This window comes from Oncorhynchus mykiss, chromosome 10 (assembly GCF_057628025.1).
Source record: "Oncorhynchus mykiss isolate SJ-2025 chromosome 10, ASM5762802v1, whole genome shotgun sequence".
Taxonomy (NCBI): Eukaryota; Metazoa; Chordata; class Actinopteri; order Salmoniformes; family Salmonidae; genus Oncorhynchus; species Oncorhynchus mykiss.
Genome location: NC_143031.1, coordinates 76597501 through 76614530, shown reverse-complemented (window position 1 = coordinate 76614530; position 17030 = coordinate 76597501). Strand labels below are relative to the sequence as shown.

The following is a 17030-nucleotide window of genomic DNA, read 5'->3' as shown; positions in this document are numbered from 1 at the left end:
TAAAAACCCTGGAATGAGTAGGTGTGTCCAAACATGTGGCTGGTCCTGTATTTCCTGAGCGTTCTTATATCTCCTAGATATCGGACAGACACATTAAAACCTTCTGATTTGACACAATGAATGTATTATTCAATGTGTTTCCATGGGCTTTAGTAGTAAAGGCCCAATTCAATACCTTATCAAAACAGGTTTTTACATTATTTTACATTACCTAGAGGTTAAGCAGAAAGCTAAAGAGGATCACACATTTAATGCATCAAAACCAATGGTGCTGAAATGTGATGAAAGGGTCAGCTGTTTGAACTGAAAGTAGAGGTGTGGGATGTGACAGGTCCTACTTTTATGTATCTACTGCTCTCTGGATGTGATACAATCACTTTATTTGCCAAGAGCATTAACACAAACCCAGAATGTGACTTAGTGGCCAGGTGCTGCCAGCAACAGACAATGCACAGACAGAATACAGACACACAGTCAACATAGTCAACAGCTTCATACACAGTATAAATACAGACAACAGACAATGCACAGACAGAATACAGACACACAGTCAACACAGTCAACAGCGTCATACACAGTATAAATACAGACAACAGACAATGCACAGACAGAATACAGACACACAGTCAACACAGTCAACAGCGTCATACACAGTATAAATACAGACAACAGACAATGCACAGACAGAATACAGACACACAGTCAACATAGTCAACAGCGTCATACACAGTATAAATACAGACAACAGACAACTCTGGAGAGTGAAACTGCTGATGTGAAAGGGGATTTATAATCACATTTTGATTGATTTCTTTATTGATAGACAACTGCTTTCAAGAACACACACACACACACACACACACACAATTTCCACCAAAACGATGTCAGAGAATGAACTCTTTGTGAAATGCCAGATCATTTTGTTATTATATTAATATTCTACAAACGGTCACAAAAAAAATGGAATTCAAGTTAAAGAGAAACAACTAGTTAAACACGGACAGTTATTGAGGAACAGTTAAACAATGGGACAGGATGTAGTAATATACAGCACAGGATGTAGTAATATACAGCACAGGATGTAGTAATATACAGCACAGGATGTAGTAATATACAGCACAGGAAGGACTCCTGGAGGCCAGCAGAACAACAGAGGTGATTCTTATTGTCTCAGTTGATGTCAACGACATTTTCTCATTCTCAGTATATAGTCAGTTCAGAGGGTCCTCTCCTTGCTCCAGGTCTCCACAACTGGCTTTGACGTTGTGGTTGATGGAGGCAGAGGAGGGCAGATGGTCTTCCTGGAGATGCGGAGACCCTGGAGTTCCCAGACAGCTTGGTGACGATAATGAGTTCCCTCCCAGGCTCCCCCTTCCCTTCCTCCACCCCTTCCTGATACTCAACCCCAGCCCCCCCTCTCCTACTCCACCCATCCCTCCCTCCTCCACCAGTCCCTCCATCAGCGCCCCCAGACTCTGTCTGATCCGGACGCAGAAGTTGGGACAGCTGAACGCGTACAGCACCGGGTTTAACACCGGGTTCAGGAAGGCAAAGGTCGTCGCTATTGGCAACCCCACCTCCACCAACACGACCTTGGTCGGCCAGTACTGGGCGGCAACCTCAATGAGGCAGAACACGTGATAAGGCGCCCAGCAGAGGGCAAACGTCGCGATGACTGATGTCACCATTTTGGTGAAGCCACGGGATAGGCCGGGCTCGGTCCGTCTAGAAGACAATTTGACGGAGGTGGAGGTAGGGGTGGAGCCTTTTGGGTTGGGGGTGGAGCTTTTGGTGTTTGTGTTGGGTTTTGACTCTCTACGTTCCACGTTGGTAACAATCAAAGCCCCAGTGAGTCTACTACTGCTGTTATTCCTCCTCCTCTTCCTCCTCTGGCTCAGACTGATGCCAAAGAGGGCGTAGCTCCCTGCAATCACCACTAGGGGGAGTAGGAACGCCAGGAGCGTCTTGGACACGGCGGTCGCCGCCTGCCGTACCCTACAGTCCCTCTCCAGCATCCCTGGCGACGAGTACAATCCAAAATGGTGGTAGCAGAGCTTCCTTCCGTCCGTCTTCTCCGTCACCGCCCGGAACAGGACGTAAGGGAAGGTGTTGGCCGCCGCCCACAACCAGACCAAAGCACACACCTTGGAAGAAGAGAAAGGAGATTAGAAGATGACTTCATTGTCCAGTGCATGGATGTCTAACAGAAACGTGTCTTCTGCCTTATGCACTTTAGACAGAGTTATTGTTAAAGTGTCTACAATATTACAACAATGGGCAACACCCTATTGATGATTAAACACAGAGACACTGGAAACACTCACAGGTAATAATACATTATATAATCACATCATCAACGTACGAAAACAGAACTAATGACGTAACAGAACTAATGACGTTACAGAACTAATGACGTAACAGAACTAATGACGTAACAGAACTAATGACGTAACAGAACTAATGACGTAACAGAACTAATGACGTAACAGAACTAATGACGTAACAGAAATAATGACGTTACAGAACTAATGATGTAACAGAACTAATGACGTAACAGAACTAATGACGTTACAGAACTAATGACGTTACAGAACTAATGATGTAACAGAACTAATGATGTAACAGAACTAATGACGCAACAGAACTAATGACGTAACAGAACTAATGACGTTACAGAACTAATGACATAACAGAACTAATTATGTAACAGAACTAATGACGTAACAGAACTAATGACGTAACAGAACTAATGACGTAACAGAACTAATGACGTTACAGAACTAATGACGTAACAGAACTAATTATGTAACAGAACTAATGACGTTACAGAACTAATGATGTAACAGAACTAATGACGTAACAGAACTAATGATGTAACAGAACTAATGACGTAACAGAACTAATGACGTAACAGAACTAATGACGTAACAGAACTAATGACGTAACAGAACTAATGACGCAACAGAACTAATGACGCAACAGAACTAATGACGTAACAGAACTAATGACGTAACAGAACTAATGACGCAACAGAACTAATGACGCAACAGAACTAATGACGCAACAGAACTAATGACGCAACAGAACTAATGACGCAACAGAACTAATGACGCTACAGAACTAATGACGTACCAGGAACTAATGACGTAACAGAACTAATTATGTAACAGAAATAATGACGTAACAGAACTAATGACGTTACAGAACTAATGAAGTAACAGAACTAATGACGTTACAGAACTAATGACGTAACAGAACTAATTATGTAACAGAACTAATGACGTTACAGAACTAATGATGTAACAGAACTAATGACGTAACAGAACTAATGACGTAACAGAACTAATGACGTAACAGAACTAATGACGTAACAGAACTAATGACGTAACAGAACTAATGACGTAACAGAACTAATGACGTTACAGAACTAATGACGTAACAGAACTAATGACGTAACAGAACTAATGACGTTACAGAACTAATGATGTAACAGAACTAATGACGTAACAGAACTAATGACGTAACAGAACTAATGATGTAACAGAACTAATGACGTAACAGAACTAATGATTTAACAGAACTAATGACGTAACAGAACTAATGATGTAACAGAACTAATGACGTAACAGAACTAATGACGTAACATAACTAATGACGTAACAGAACTAATGACGTAACAGAACTAATAACGTAACAGAACTAATAACGTAACAGAACTAATAACGTAACAGAACTAATGATGTAACAGAACTAATAACGTAACAGAACTAATAACGTAACAGAACTAATAACGTAACAGAACTAATAACGTAACAGAGCTAATAACGTAACAGAACTAATGACGAAACAGAACTAATAACGTAACAGAACTAATGACGTAACAGAACTAATGACGTAACAGAACTAATGACGTAACAGAACTAATGACGCAACAGAACTACTGACGTAACAGAACTAATGACGTAACAGAACTAATGACGTTACAGAACTAATGACGTTACAGAACTAATGACGTAACAGAACTAATGACGTAACAGAACTAATGACGTAACAGAACTAATGACGTAACAGAACTAATGACGCAACAGAACTAATGACGCAACAGAACTAATGACGCAACAGAACTAATGACGCAACAGAACTAATGACGCAACAGAACTAATGACGCAACAGAACTAATGACGCAACAGAACTAATGACGTAACAGAACTAATGACGTAACAGAACTAATGACGTAACAGAACTAATGACGCAACAGAACTAATGACGCAACAGAACTAATGACGTAACAGAACTAATGATGTAACAGAGCTAATGATGTAACAGAACTAATGACGTAACAGAACTAATGACGTAACAGAACTAATGACGTAACAGAACTAATGACGTAACAGAACTAATGATGTAACAGAACTAATGACGTAACAGAACTAATGACGTAACAGAACTAATGATTTAACAGAACTAATGACGTAACAGAACTAATGACGTTACAGAACTAATGATGTAACAGAACTAATGACGTAACAGAACTAATGACGTAACAGAACTAATGACGTAACAGAACTAATGACGTGACAGAACTAATGATGTAACAGAGCTAATGACGTAACAGAACTAATGACGTTACAAAACTAATGACGTAACAGAACTAATGACGTAACAGAACTAATGACGTAACAGAACTAATGACGCAACAGAACTAATGACGCAACAGAACTAATGACGTAACATAACTAATGACGCAACAGAACTAATGACGCAACAGAACTAATAACGTAACAGAACTAATAACGTAACAGAACTAATAACGTAACAGAACTAATGATGTAACAGAACTAATAACGTAACAGAACTAATAACGTAACAGAACTAATAACGTAACAGAACTAATGACGTAACATAACTAATGATGTAACAGAACTAATGACGAAACAGAACTAATAACGTAACAGAACTAATGACGTAACAGAACTAATGACGTAACAGAACTAATGACGTAACAGAACTAATGACGCAACAGAACTACTGACGTAACAGAACTAATGACGTAACAGAACTAATGACGTTACAGAACTAATGACGTTACAGAACTAATGACGTAACAGAACTAATGACGTAACAGAACTAATGACGTAACAGAACTAATGACGTAACAGAACTAATGACGCAACAGAACTAATGACGCAACAGAACTAATGACGCAACAGAACTAATGACGCAACAGAACTAATGACGCAACAGAACTAATGACGCAACAGAACTAATGACGCAACAGAACTAATGACGCAACAGAACTAATGACGTAACAGAACTAATGACGTAACAGAACTAATGACGTAACAGAACTAATGACGCAACAGAACTAATGACGTAACAGAACTAATGATGTAACAGAGCTAATGATGTAACAGAACTAATGACGTAACAGAACTAATGACGTAACAGAACTAATGACGTAACAGAACTAATGACGTAACAGAACTAATGATGTAACAGAACTAATGACGTAACAGAACTAATGACGTAACAGAACTAATGATTTAACAGAACTAATGACGTAACAGAACTAATGACGTTACAGAACTAATGATGTAACAGAACTAATGACGTAACAGAACTAATGACGTAACAGAACTAATGACGTAACAGAACTAATGACGTGACAGAACTAATGACGTAACAGAGCTAATGACGTAACAGAACTAATGACGTTACAAAACTAATGACGTAACAGAACTAATGACGTAACAGAACTAATGACGTAACAGAACTAATGACGCAACAGAACTAATGACGCAACAGAACTAATGACGCAACAGAACTAATGACGCAACAGAACTAATGACGCAACAGAACTAATGACGCAACAGAACTAATGACGTTACAGAACTAATGACGTAACAGAACTAATGATGTAACAGAACTAATGATGTAACAGAACTAATGACGTTACAGAACTAATGACGTAACAGAACTAATGACGTAACATAACTAATGATGTAACAGAACTAATGACGTTAAAGGAACAAATGACGTAACAGAACTAATGACGTAACAGAACTAATGACGTTACAGAACTAATGACGTAACAGAACTAATGATGTAACAGAACTAATGACGCAACCGAACTAATGACGTAACAGAACTAATGACGTTACAGAACTAATGACGTAACAGAACTAATGACGTAACAGAACTAATAACGGAACAGAACTAATAACATAACAGAACTAATGACGTAACAGAACTAATGACGTAACAGAACTAATGACGTAACAGAACTAATGACGTAACAGAACTAATAACGTAACAGAACTAATGACGTAACAGAACTAATGACGTAACAGAACTAATGACGTAACAGAACTAATTATGTGACAGAACTAATGACGTAACAGAACTAATGATGTAACAAAACAGAAAGTAAAACCTTCCAGGCGGCGCTGATGGAGCGGTGGTTCTGGCTCCAGACGGGCCGCGCCACCAGGAGACAGCGGTCCAGAGAAATGGCCGCCAGGAGGAAGGCTGACACAAACATGTTGAGGAAGAAGACTGAGGACTGGGCCGTACACAGCAGACCTAGAGGATAGGATCAACTTTATTGTTCCCGAAGGGAAAACAGTGCTGCTGTATTGTAAACATCAATGGTGTAACTCATGTGGGGCTGAGTGGCGCAGCGGTCTAAGGCACTGCATCGCAGTGCTAGAGGCGTCACTAAAGACCTGGGTTCGATTGCGGGCTGTATCACAACCAGCCGTGATCAGGAGTCCCATCGGGCTCCATACAATTGGCCCTGTGTTGTCCGGGTTAAGGGAGGGTTTGGCTGGTGTAGGCCGTCATTGTAAATAAGATTTGTTGTTAACTGACTTGCCTAGTTAAATAAAGGTTCAATGAAAAATGTGACAGATACACTATTAATCTAACATATCTCTCTATACACTACATGACCAACAGTATGTGGACACCTGCTCATCAAACATCTCATTCCAAAATCATGGGCATCAATATGGAGTTGGTTCCCTATTTGCTGCTATAACATCCTCCTCTCTCATGGCGGCATTGTCATGCTGATACAGGCAAGGGCCTTCCCCAAACTGTTGCCACAAAGTCGGAAGCACAGAATTGTCTAGAATGTAATTTTATGCTGTAGCGTTAAGATTTCCCTTCACTGGAACTAAGGGGCCTAGCCAGAACCATGAAAAACAGCTTCAGACCGTTATTCCTCATCCACCAACAACTTTAAAGATTGCACTAGGCATTGGGGAAGGTAGTGTTCTCCTTGCATCTGCCAAACCCAGATTCACCCGTCAGACTGCCAGATGTTGAATCACGATTCATCAGGCTAGAGAAAGCATTTCCACTGCTTCAGAGTCCAATGGCGGCGAGCGTTACTCCACTCCAACCGATGCTTGGCATTGCGCATGGTGATCTTAGGCTCGTGTGCGGCTGCTCTGCCATGGAAACGCATTTCATGAAGCTCCTGATGAACTGTTCTTGTGCTGAAGTGGCTTCCAGAGGCGATTTTTATGCGCTACACACTTCAGCGGTCCCGTTCCGTGAGTTTGTGTGGCCTACCACTTTGTGGCTGAGCCGTTGTTGCTCCAAGACGTTTCCACTTCACAATAACAGCACTTGCAGTGGACCGGGGCAGCTCTAGCAGGGCAGAAATTTGACACTGACTTGTTGGAACGGTTGCATCCTATGACGTTGCCACGTTGAGCTCTTCAGTAAGGACTTTCTACTGCAAATGTCTATGGAGACTGCATGGCTGTGTGCTTGAATTTATACACCTGTCTCCAACGGGTGTGGCTGAAATAGCCAAATCCACTCATTTGAAAGGGTGTCTACATACTTTTGTGTATGTAGTGTAGATTACCAATACCCATGTCATACATATCTTGTACATACAGTATACATATACATTTAATGCACACTGTCAGTGGCTTACTAGTTTAACTCCTACGTATTGCTGTTAATGTATTTCAATGTAGGCGTACCTATAGACACGACAATGGAGAGGCTGTTGTCATAAAGCCCCTAGTCATCAGAATGGCAGAATTTGTCAGCCATTTTATCTGGGACCCTCTATTGTTAGGACGTCACATGGAAGTAGTTCACATCTACCCAGCGCAGAGGTTATAAAGGTTACAAAGGTTATAAAGGTTACAGAGGTTATAAAGGTTATAGAGGTTATAAAGGTTATAGAGGTTATAAAGGTTATAAAGGTTATAAAGGTTATAGAGGTTATAAAGGTTATAAAGGTTATAGAGGTTATAAAGGTTATAGAGGTTATAAAGGTTATAAAGGTTATAGAGGTTATAAAGGTTATAAAGGTTACAAAGGTTATAAAGGTTATAGAGGTTATAAAGGTTATGAAGGTTATAGAGGTTATAAAGGTTATAGAGGTTATAAAGGTTATAGAGGCTATAAAGGTTATAGAGGTTATAAAGGTTATAGAGGTTATAAAGGTTATAGAGGTTATAAAGGTTATAGAGGTTATAAAGGTTATAAAGGTTATAAAGGTTATAAAGGTTATAGAGGTTATAAAGGTTATAAAGGTTATAGAGGTTATAAAGGTTATAAAGGTTATAGAGGTTATAAAAGAAAATGCCTGAGCGGAGTTCCCACCTCTGGAGTTGAGCAGGAAAGGAAGTTAGGTTGAGTTAGCTATATCCCGGAAAACCGGATGCATCTGGTTGTTGGCAACTCCGCTAACGGTGACTGATATATGGTCTATGGGCGTACCTCCCAGCTCCCAGCTGTGTGAGGAGTGCAGGTAGTGTGTAAAGAGAGGGAGGGTCAGCGTAGCCAGGAAGTCTGACAGGGCCAGGTTGAGAACCCAGACAGAGGCCACGGTCCTGTGAAGAAAAAAGAAGGGAATTCACGTTATTCCCAACTTATTCTGGTCCCTCCGGACGCCACACACACTGTCTACGCAGAAAACACTACACTGACACAACCTGTGAACCAGGGTAGAATTAAAAGCAGCAAATTCAGGAAATAAACTCATATTACAATTCAATAGTATAAAATAATGACATTTATTTTCAGTAACTCCTCAATAAAGTGAAAAGGAGAAGTTATTTTCTTTCAAACGTTTTTACATGTCTGCATTGTTTATTCAAATCGCTTCCTGAACTGACTGCCTTCATTTAGATATGAGCCAAACCCTGCTGTGAGCACACACACACACAGCAACCCCCCCACACCCACCACACACACACAGCGACCCCCCCCCACACCCACCACACACACAAACAAAAAAACGCCACACACACACAGCAACCCCCCCACACCCACCACACACACAAAGAACCCCCCCCCACCACACACACACAGCAACCCCCCCACACCCACCACACACACAAAGAAACCCCCCACCACACACACACAGCAACCACACACCACCAGCCAACCTACCGGCGGCGCAGGCGGAAGCCGACCACCCAGAGGACCAGAGCGTTCTCCAGGATACCCAGACAGGAGACCAGGCCGTGGACCCACACCACCACCAGGTTGACCCCTGTGTTGTTGTTTAGAGAGTGGTCCAGCATGGTCTGGAGGAGAGGACAGAACGCAGAGGAGGAGGAGTTGAACATCCTGGATGAGAGTGATGAGGAAGTGGAGGACAGTTGGAGGTCTTGGCTCTGGAGGGAAAGAGAGGGATGAATGGGTGGTATATATGCTGTTGTAGAAAGGGCAGACCACAGAGGAGGAGGAGTTAGACATTATGGCTCTGGAGAGAGAGAGAGAGAGCGAGAGAGAGAGAGAGAGAGAGGTGGGAGGGGGAAATGAGTGACATGTAATGCCATTATGACATCTGTTGACATTAACCATGAGTCTTTTCCATGTACAGGCAGACAGACAGGTACCATACATTACTGTAGTGGGCAGAAATCCACTACTGGGCCTATGTTATTTTCCATTACATGAAATAATCCACTTATGGCCTGTAAATAGGGTACTCTTGACTCATGACATTAACTGTGATTACATTCATCTACAGTATTAACACCTTTAAGATCCTCATCACTGATGATGGGGTGGACCAAGTCTTTTCCTGTTCATGTGTTTTGGAAACCTTGGAAGCCTCATTATCCTGCTTGCAAAACCTTACTGGGAAAAACACCGAAATGACTGTGCCAACTGATTGCTCACACCTGTTACTGCAAGTTTGGATGGCTGTTTCTTAAGCTTACCGTATGCTTTACATTTGAAACAGTTTGGGCATGTATTATGATAACATTTTGTGACGTTTTTGTTAGGATTAGGGTTAGGATTAGGGTTAGGATTAGGGTTAGGATTAGGGTTAGGATTAGGGTTAGGTAACCGAAGTCTTGGTGATTGGGTTAGGGTTAGTTTGTTTGGTGGAGCAAACAAAGAGACACGGAGGAAGGCCGGAGAGAGAAGCTATGAGCAGCAGACCAAGACGCGACTGTGGGCTTTGTTGTAAACAGAATATCGTGCGGCTAGACCGACATTTAAAGGCTGTACATGGACTTAAGTTTGGTACTATGGAGTGGACGAACGCTATGCAATTTAGCCGGTTTTCGAGTGAGAGACAGCAGCCCGAATCGGGGCAGTATATGCAGCCTGACAACGGTGTTGAACCGCGGCCGGAGGACCCTGTGATTTTGGAGTGTTTTGAAAGTGAGTTGTCCGTGGAGCAGCAGCCTGTGGACGAGGGTGATCAGACGGCAGGTGCGTCGGCGGCGGCGGTGCAGCCAGTCAGTCAGGTCGGTAGTGAACTGTGCTCGGATCCGAGGGAGCAAGGCTGTGACGTGGCGACTTCCACGGAGAGCGAGAGTGATGAGGACGGCGGCGGCGTACCGTCCCGAATGGAGGTTTGGAGTAATGTAATTTTGACTGAATATGAACAATATATTACGGGTAGACAACCTTCAGTTAAACGAATTGACAATAGTCGCACCAGTATATCCCGAGTACGGGAATTCCTCCGCATTATGTCAGAGGGCAAGGCCGATGAAGGACTGTGTTTTCTGGATAACTACAGACGTGTGTATGAGTGGTATGGTCAATGTGATGACCGTGGTTTGGCACCATCCACGTTAAAAATGTACCGGGCCGATATTCGAGGTTTCCTGAATTATCTCATTCAGTTCCGGCCAAATGGTATGCAAGCTAAGGTCGTTGGAATTCGAAAGATGTTACTCTGCTTGGCGAAGATGGACAGGGACTCACGGCAGAGCCAGGCAACTCATAGGGCAAAATTCCGCCAACGCTGCAGGGACGAGGTGCTCAGCGCTGCGGAGTTAAAACGCTTTGTTGAGCTAAGCAATCAAGCCATTCCTTCAGTTCTCAGTAGGCTGGAGGTCCGTGCCACCTGCTCTGACAGGCGTAGGTTTGCAGCTCTCATGTCCAGCCGGTTGGCCATATTTAATGGCACTCGACGATCCCCAGTCACCATGTTTAGTGAGAGTGATTTCAATGAAGTAACCCCGGAAGGTGGGGGTTATCAGATGTGTGTAGCTAGCCACAAAACAAACTATAGCTTTGGGGAGTGCAGAATTGTTCTATGTCAGGAGGAATACACTTGGCTTAAACGATTCCATCAAATCAGGCCTCATCTGAGTGGAATGACCTCAGAAATAGAACTCTTCTTTTTCACATCCTGCGGTCAACCTTACGGTAATCTGTGTGAGTATGTGGGGCAAATCTTTGCAGAGTTTGGTATTGGAAGTAAAGTGACCTTCGGTACAATTCGACGCAGTGTTGCCACATTGAACTTTAACCAAGGCTTGGATACAGACCGAGGAACTGTGGCTGACCATATGTGTCACTCTCTGGAAACGCAGGCACGCCACTACCGGTACCACAATTTGCCCAAAAATGCCAGCCGGGCCCGGGCACTGATTGAGGGACAAATCAATAAATGATTAACTGATTAATTAAAGCATATTTGTTTGAAATTCACCCTTGTATTTGTGTCATTTATGCATTAAAATGATTAAAAATGTGTTTCAAAATACATTTACCTGGACTCCCAATATGAAGCCCCAGTACTTTAAAAAATTCACTGGAGTGCGCCAAAGCTACAATATATATGGAGGATTCTAAAATCCATTTACCTTTGGCGCCCTCCGGTGAATTTTCCCCAGTAGTGGGGCTCCATAGTGGGATTTAATATTAGAATGACCGGTAAAAGTATTTAAAACAGTTTTATAATTTTTGGGTGACCAGGTGCACACGGGTCTTTTGGGTGACCAGGTGCACACGGGTCTTTTGGGTGACCAGGTGCACACGGGTCTTTTGGGTGACCAGGTGCACATGGGATTAATAGCAATCTGCATCCATCGCAATTTCTTAAAGTGCCCATAAAGCACCAAGGACGGCCCCGACCGAGACAGGGCCGTAGTGGGGCACTCCCCTAGCGGGCTATATCAATAGAATGACGGGTAAAAATATTTAAAACAGTTTTATAATTTTTGGGTGACCAGGTGCACACGGGTCTTTTGGGTGACCAGGTGCACACGGGTCTTTTGGGTGACCAGGTGCACATGGGATTAATAGCAATCTGCATCCATCGCAATTTCTTAAAGTGCCCATAAAGCACCAAGGACGGCCCCGACCGAGACAGGGCCGTAGTGGGGCACTCCCCTAGCGGGCTATAGCAATAGAATGACGGGTAAAAATATTTAAAACCGTTTTATAAATTTTGGGTGACCAGGTGCACATGGGCCGTTTGGGTGACCAGGTGCACATGTGATTAATAGCAATCTGCATCCATCGCAATTTCTTAAAGTGCCCATAAAGCACCAAGGACGGCCCCGACCGAGACAGGGCCGTAGTGGGGCACTCCCCTAGCGGGCTATATCAATAGAATGACGGGTAAAAATATTTAAAACAGTTTTATAATTTTTGGGTGACCAGGTGCACACGGGTCTTTTGGGTGACCAGGTGCACACGGGTCTTTTGGGTGACCAGGTGCACATGGGATTAATAGCAATCTGCATCCATCGCAATTTCTTAAAGTGCCCATAAAGCACCAAGGACGGCCCCGACCGAGACAGGGCCGTAGTGGGGCACTCCCCTAGCGGGCTATAGCAATAGAATGACGGGTAAAAATATTTAAAACCGTTTTATAAATTTTGGGTGACCAGGTGCACATGGGCCGTTTGGGTGACCAGGTGCACATGTGATTAATAGCAATCTGCATCCATCGCAATTTCTTAAAGTGCCCATAAAGCACCAAGGACGGCCCCGACCGAGACAGGGCCGTAGTGGGGCACTCCCCTAGCGGGCTATATCAATAGAATGACGGGTAAAAATATTTAAAACAGTTTTATAATTTTTGGGTGACCAGGTGCACACGGGTCTTTTGGGTGACCAGGTGCACACGGGTCTTTTGGGTGACCAGGTGCACATGGGATTAATAGCAATCTGCATCCATCGCAATTTCTTAAAGTGCCCATAAAGCACCAAGGACGGCCCCGACCGAGACAGGGCCGTAGTGGGGCACTCCCCTAGCGGGCTATAGCAATAGAATGACGGGTAAAAATATTTAAAACCGTTTTATAAATTTTGGGTGACCAGGTGCACATGGGCCGTTTGGGTGACCAGGTGCACATGTGATTAATAGCAATCTGCATCCATCGCAATTTCTTAAAGTGCCCATAAAGCACCAAGGACGGCCCCGACCGAGACAGGGCCGTAGTGGGGCACTCCCCTAGCGGGCTATATCAATAGAATGACGGGTAAAAATATTTAAAACAGTTTTATAATTTTTGGGTGACCAGGTGCACACGGGTCTTTTGGGTGACCAGGTGCACACGGGTCTTTTGGGTGACCAGGTGCACATGGGATTAATAGCAATCTGCATCCATCGCAATTTCTTAAAGTGCCCATAAAGCACCAAGGACGGCCCCGACCGAGACAGGGCCGTAGTGGGGCACTCCCCTAGCGGGCTATAGCAATAGAATGACGGGTAAAAATATTTAAAACCGTTTTATAAATTTTGGGTGACCAGGTGCACATGGGCCGTTTGGGTGACCAGGTGCACATGTGATTAATAGCAATCTGCATCCATCGCAATTTCTTAAAGTGCCCATAAAGCACCAAGGACGGCCCCGACCGAGACAGGGCCGTAGTGGGGCACTCCCCTAGCGGGCTATATCAATAGAATGACGGGTAAAAATATTTAAAACAGTTTTATAATTTTTGGGTGACCAGGTGCACACGGGTCTTTTGGGTGACCAGGTGCACACGGGTCTTTTGGGTGACCAGGTGCACACGGGTCTTTTGGGTGACCAGGTGCACACGGGTCTTTTGGGTGACCAGGTGCACACGGGTCTTTTGGGTGACCAGGTGCACACGGGTCTTTTGGGTGACCAGGTGCACACGGGTCTTTTGGGTGACCAGGTGCACACGGGTCTTTTGGGTGACCAGGTGCACACGGGTCTTTTGGGTGACCAGGTGCACACGGGTCTTTTGGGTGACCAGGTGCACACGGGTCTTTTGGGTGACCAGGTGCACACGGGTCTTTTGGGTGACCAGGTGCACACGGGTCTTTTGGGTGACCAGGTGCACACGGGTCTTTTGGGTGACCAGGTGCACACGGGTCTTTTGGGTGACCAGGTGCACGCCGGCCTTTGGGTGACCAGGTGCACGCCGGCCTTTGGGTGACCAGGTGCACACGGGTCTTTTGGGTGACCAGGTGCACGCCGGCCTTTGGGTGACCAGGTGCACACGGGTCTTTTGGGTGACCAGGTGCACGCCGGCCTTTGGGTGACCAGGTGCACACGGGTCTTTTGGGTGACCAGGTGCACGCCGGCCTTTGGGTGACCAGGTGCACACGGGTCTTTTGGGTGACCAGGTGCACACGGGTCTTTTGGGTGACCAGGTGCACACGGGTCTTTTGGGTGACCAGGTGCACACGGGTCTTTTGGGTGACCAGGTGCACACGGGTCTTTTGGGTGACCAGGTGCACACGGGTCTTTTGGGTGACCAGGTGCACGCCGGCCTTTGGGTGACCAGGTGCACGCCGGCCTTTGGGTGACCAGGTGCACACGGGTCTTTTGGGTGACCAGGTGCACGCCGGCCTTTGGGTGACCAGGTGCACACGGGTCTTTTGGGTGACCAGGTGCACGCCGGCCTTTGGGTGACCAGGTGCACACGGGTCTTTTGGGTGACCAGGTGCACGCCGGCCTTTGGGTGACCAGGTGCACACGGGTCTTTTGGGTGACCAGGTGCACGCCGGCCTTTGGGTGACCAGGTGCACACGGGTCTTTTGGGTGACCAGGTGCACGCCGGCCTTTGGGTGACCAGGTGCACACGGGTCTTTTGGGTGACCAGGTGCACGCCGGCCTTTGGGTGACCAGGTGCACACGGGTCTTTTGGGTGACCAGGTGCACGCCGGTCCTTTTGGGTGACCAGGTGCACAAGTTCCATTTGGGTGACCAGGTGCACGCGGTTCATAACAGCGCGGTTATCTGCTTTAATGTCCGAGGAGGGGTGCTTAAGTGTGGGTGCCCTGGTTCACCTGGTATGCGAGGTTGTGGAGGTGGGGGGGGTCCCCTGCTGGTATCATCCCCGAAATAGAGGGGTGATACCCGGGTGGTGAGTAAGGGCCTACAACCCTGGAGGTCAATAGCTCCAGGGGGTAAGCTCTACTGTCATGTCCGTAAATAGAGTGGTGTTACCCGGGTTTTGAACCATATTTAAATTTTTGGGTTACCAGATGCACGTTTTCAATCACCAGTTGCACGGAGGATTAATAGCAATCTGCATCCATCGCAATTTCTTAAAGTGTCCATAAAGCACCAAGGACGGCCCCGACCGAGACAGGGCCGTAGTGGGGCACTCCCCTAGCGGGCTATATCAATAGAATGACCGGTAAAATGATTTAAAACAGTTTTATAATTTTTGGGTTACCAGATGCACGTTTTCAATCACCAGTTGCACGGAGGATTAATAGCAATCTGCATCCATCGTGATTTCTTAAAGTGTCTAAAAAGCACCCAAGGACGGCCCTGACAGAGAGAGGGCCGTAGTGGGGCACTCCCCTAGCGGGCTATATCAATAGAATGACCGGTAAAATGATTTAAAACAGTTTTATAATTTTTGGGTTACCAGATGCACGTTTTCAATCACCAGTTGCACGGAGGATTAATAGCAATCTGCATCCATCGCGATTTCTTAAAGTGTCTATAAAGCACTCAGGACGGCCCCGACCGAGACAGGGCCTTAGTGGGGTGCTCCCATAGCGGGCAACAATGAGAGGGGTGCCTTTAAATTCATTTTGAACCATATTTGAAATTTTGGGTTACCAGATGCACGTTTTCAATCACCAGTTGCACGGAGGATTAATAGCAATCTGCATCCATCGTGATTTCTTAAAGTGTCTAAAAAGCACCCAAGGACGGCCCTGACAGAGAGAGGGCCGTAGTGGGGCACTCCCCTAGCGGGCTATATCAATAGAATGACGGGTAAAAGTATTTAAAACCGTTTTATAATTTTTGGGTTACCAGATGCACGTTTTCAATCACCAGGTGCACGGAGGAAAATGAGCATTTGCATCCATAGTCATGTCTTAAACCGTCCATAAAGCACTCTTGGCCGGCCCCGGCAGAGAGAGAAAGAGATGGTGGAAAAAAAAAAAATCATCATCAGACCTTCCATAAATAATTCGGGCCGGCCCCCATTGCTAAAGGTCCGTAGTAGGGTGCGCCATAAGCGGACATGAATAGATGGAACACCGCTAACCGCATAGAGAACCGTGTTTTGGGTGACCAGGTGCACGTTTTCAATCACCAGTTGCACATTTTCAATCACCAGTTGCACGGAGGATTAATAGCAATCTGCATCCATCGCGATTTCTTAAAGTGTCTATAAAGCACTCAGGACGGCCCCGACCGAGACAGGGCCTTAGTGGGGTGCTCCCATAGCGGGCAACAATGAGAGGGGTGCCTTTAAATTCATTTTGAACCATATTTGAAATTTTGGGTTACCAGATGCACGTTTTCAATCACCAGTTGCACGGAGGATTAATAGCAATCTGCATCCATCGT

The 17030-nt window shown here is 44.9% G+C and overlaps 1 protein-coding gene across 1 annotated transcript in view; it reads right to left on the bottom strand.

Annotated features, from left to right (window-relative positions):
• Window positions 1-793: 793 nt before the first annotated feature.
• The window catches only part of LOC118941442 (prostaglandin D2 receptor 2), a 32016-nt gene continuing 15779 nt past the window's right edge, over window positions 794-17030 (bottom strand). The window contains exons 2-5 of the mRNA XM_090188029.1: window positions 9424-9650; window positions 8749-8861; window positions 6434-6582; window positions 794-2144 (exon numbers count right to left, since the gene is read on the bottom strand). Coding sequence (XP_090044155.1) covers window positions 1212-2144; window positions 6434-6582; window positions 8749-8861; window positions 9424-9602 — 1374 coding nt within the window. The 5' untranslated portion in view covers window positions 9603-9650 and the 3' untranslated portion in view covers window positions 794-1211. The remainder of the gene's footprint in view (window positions 2145-6433; window positions 6583-8748; window positions 8862-9423; window positions 9651-17030) is intronic.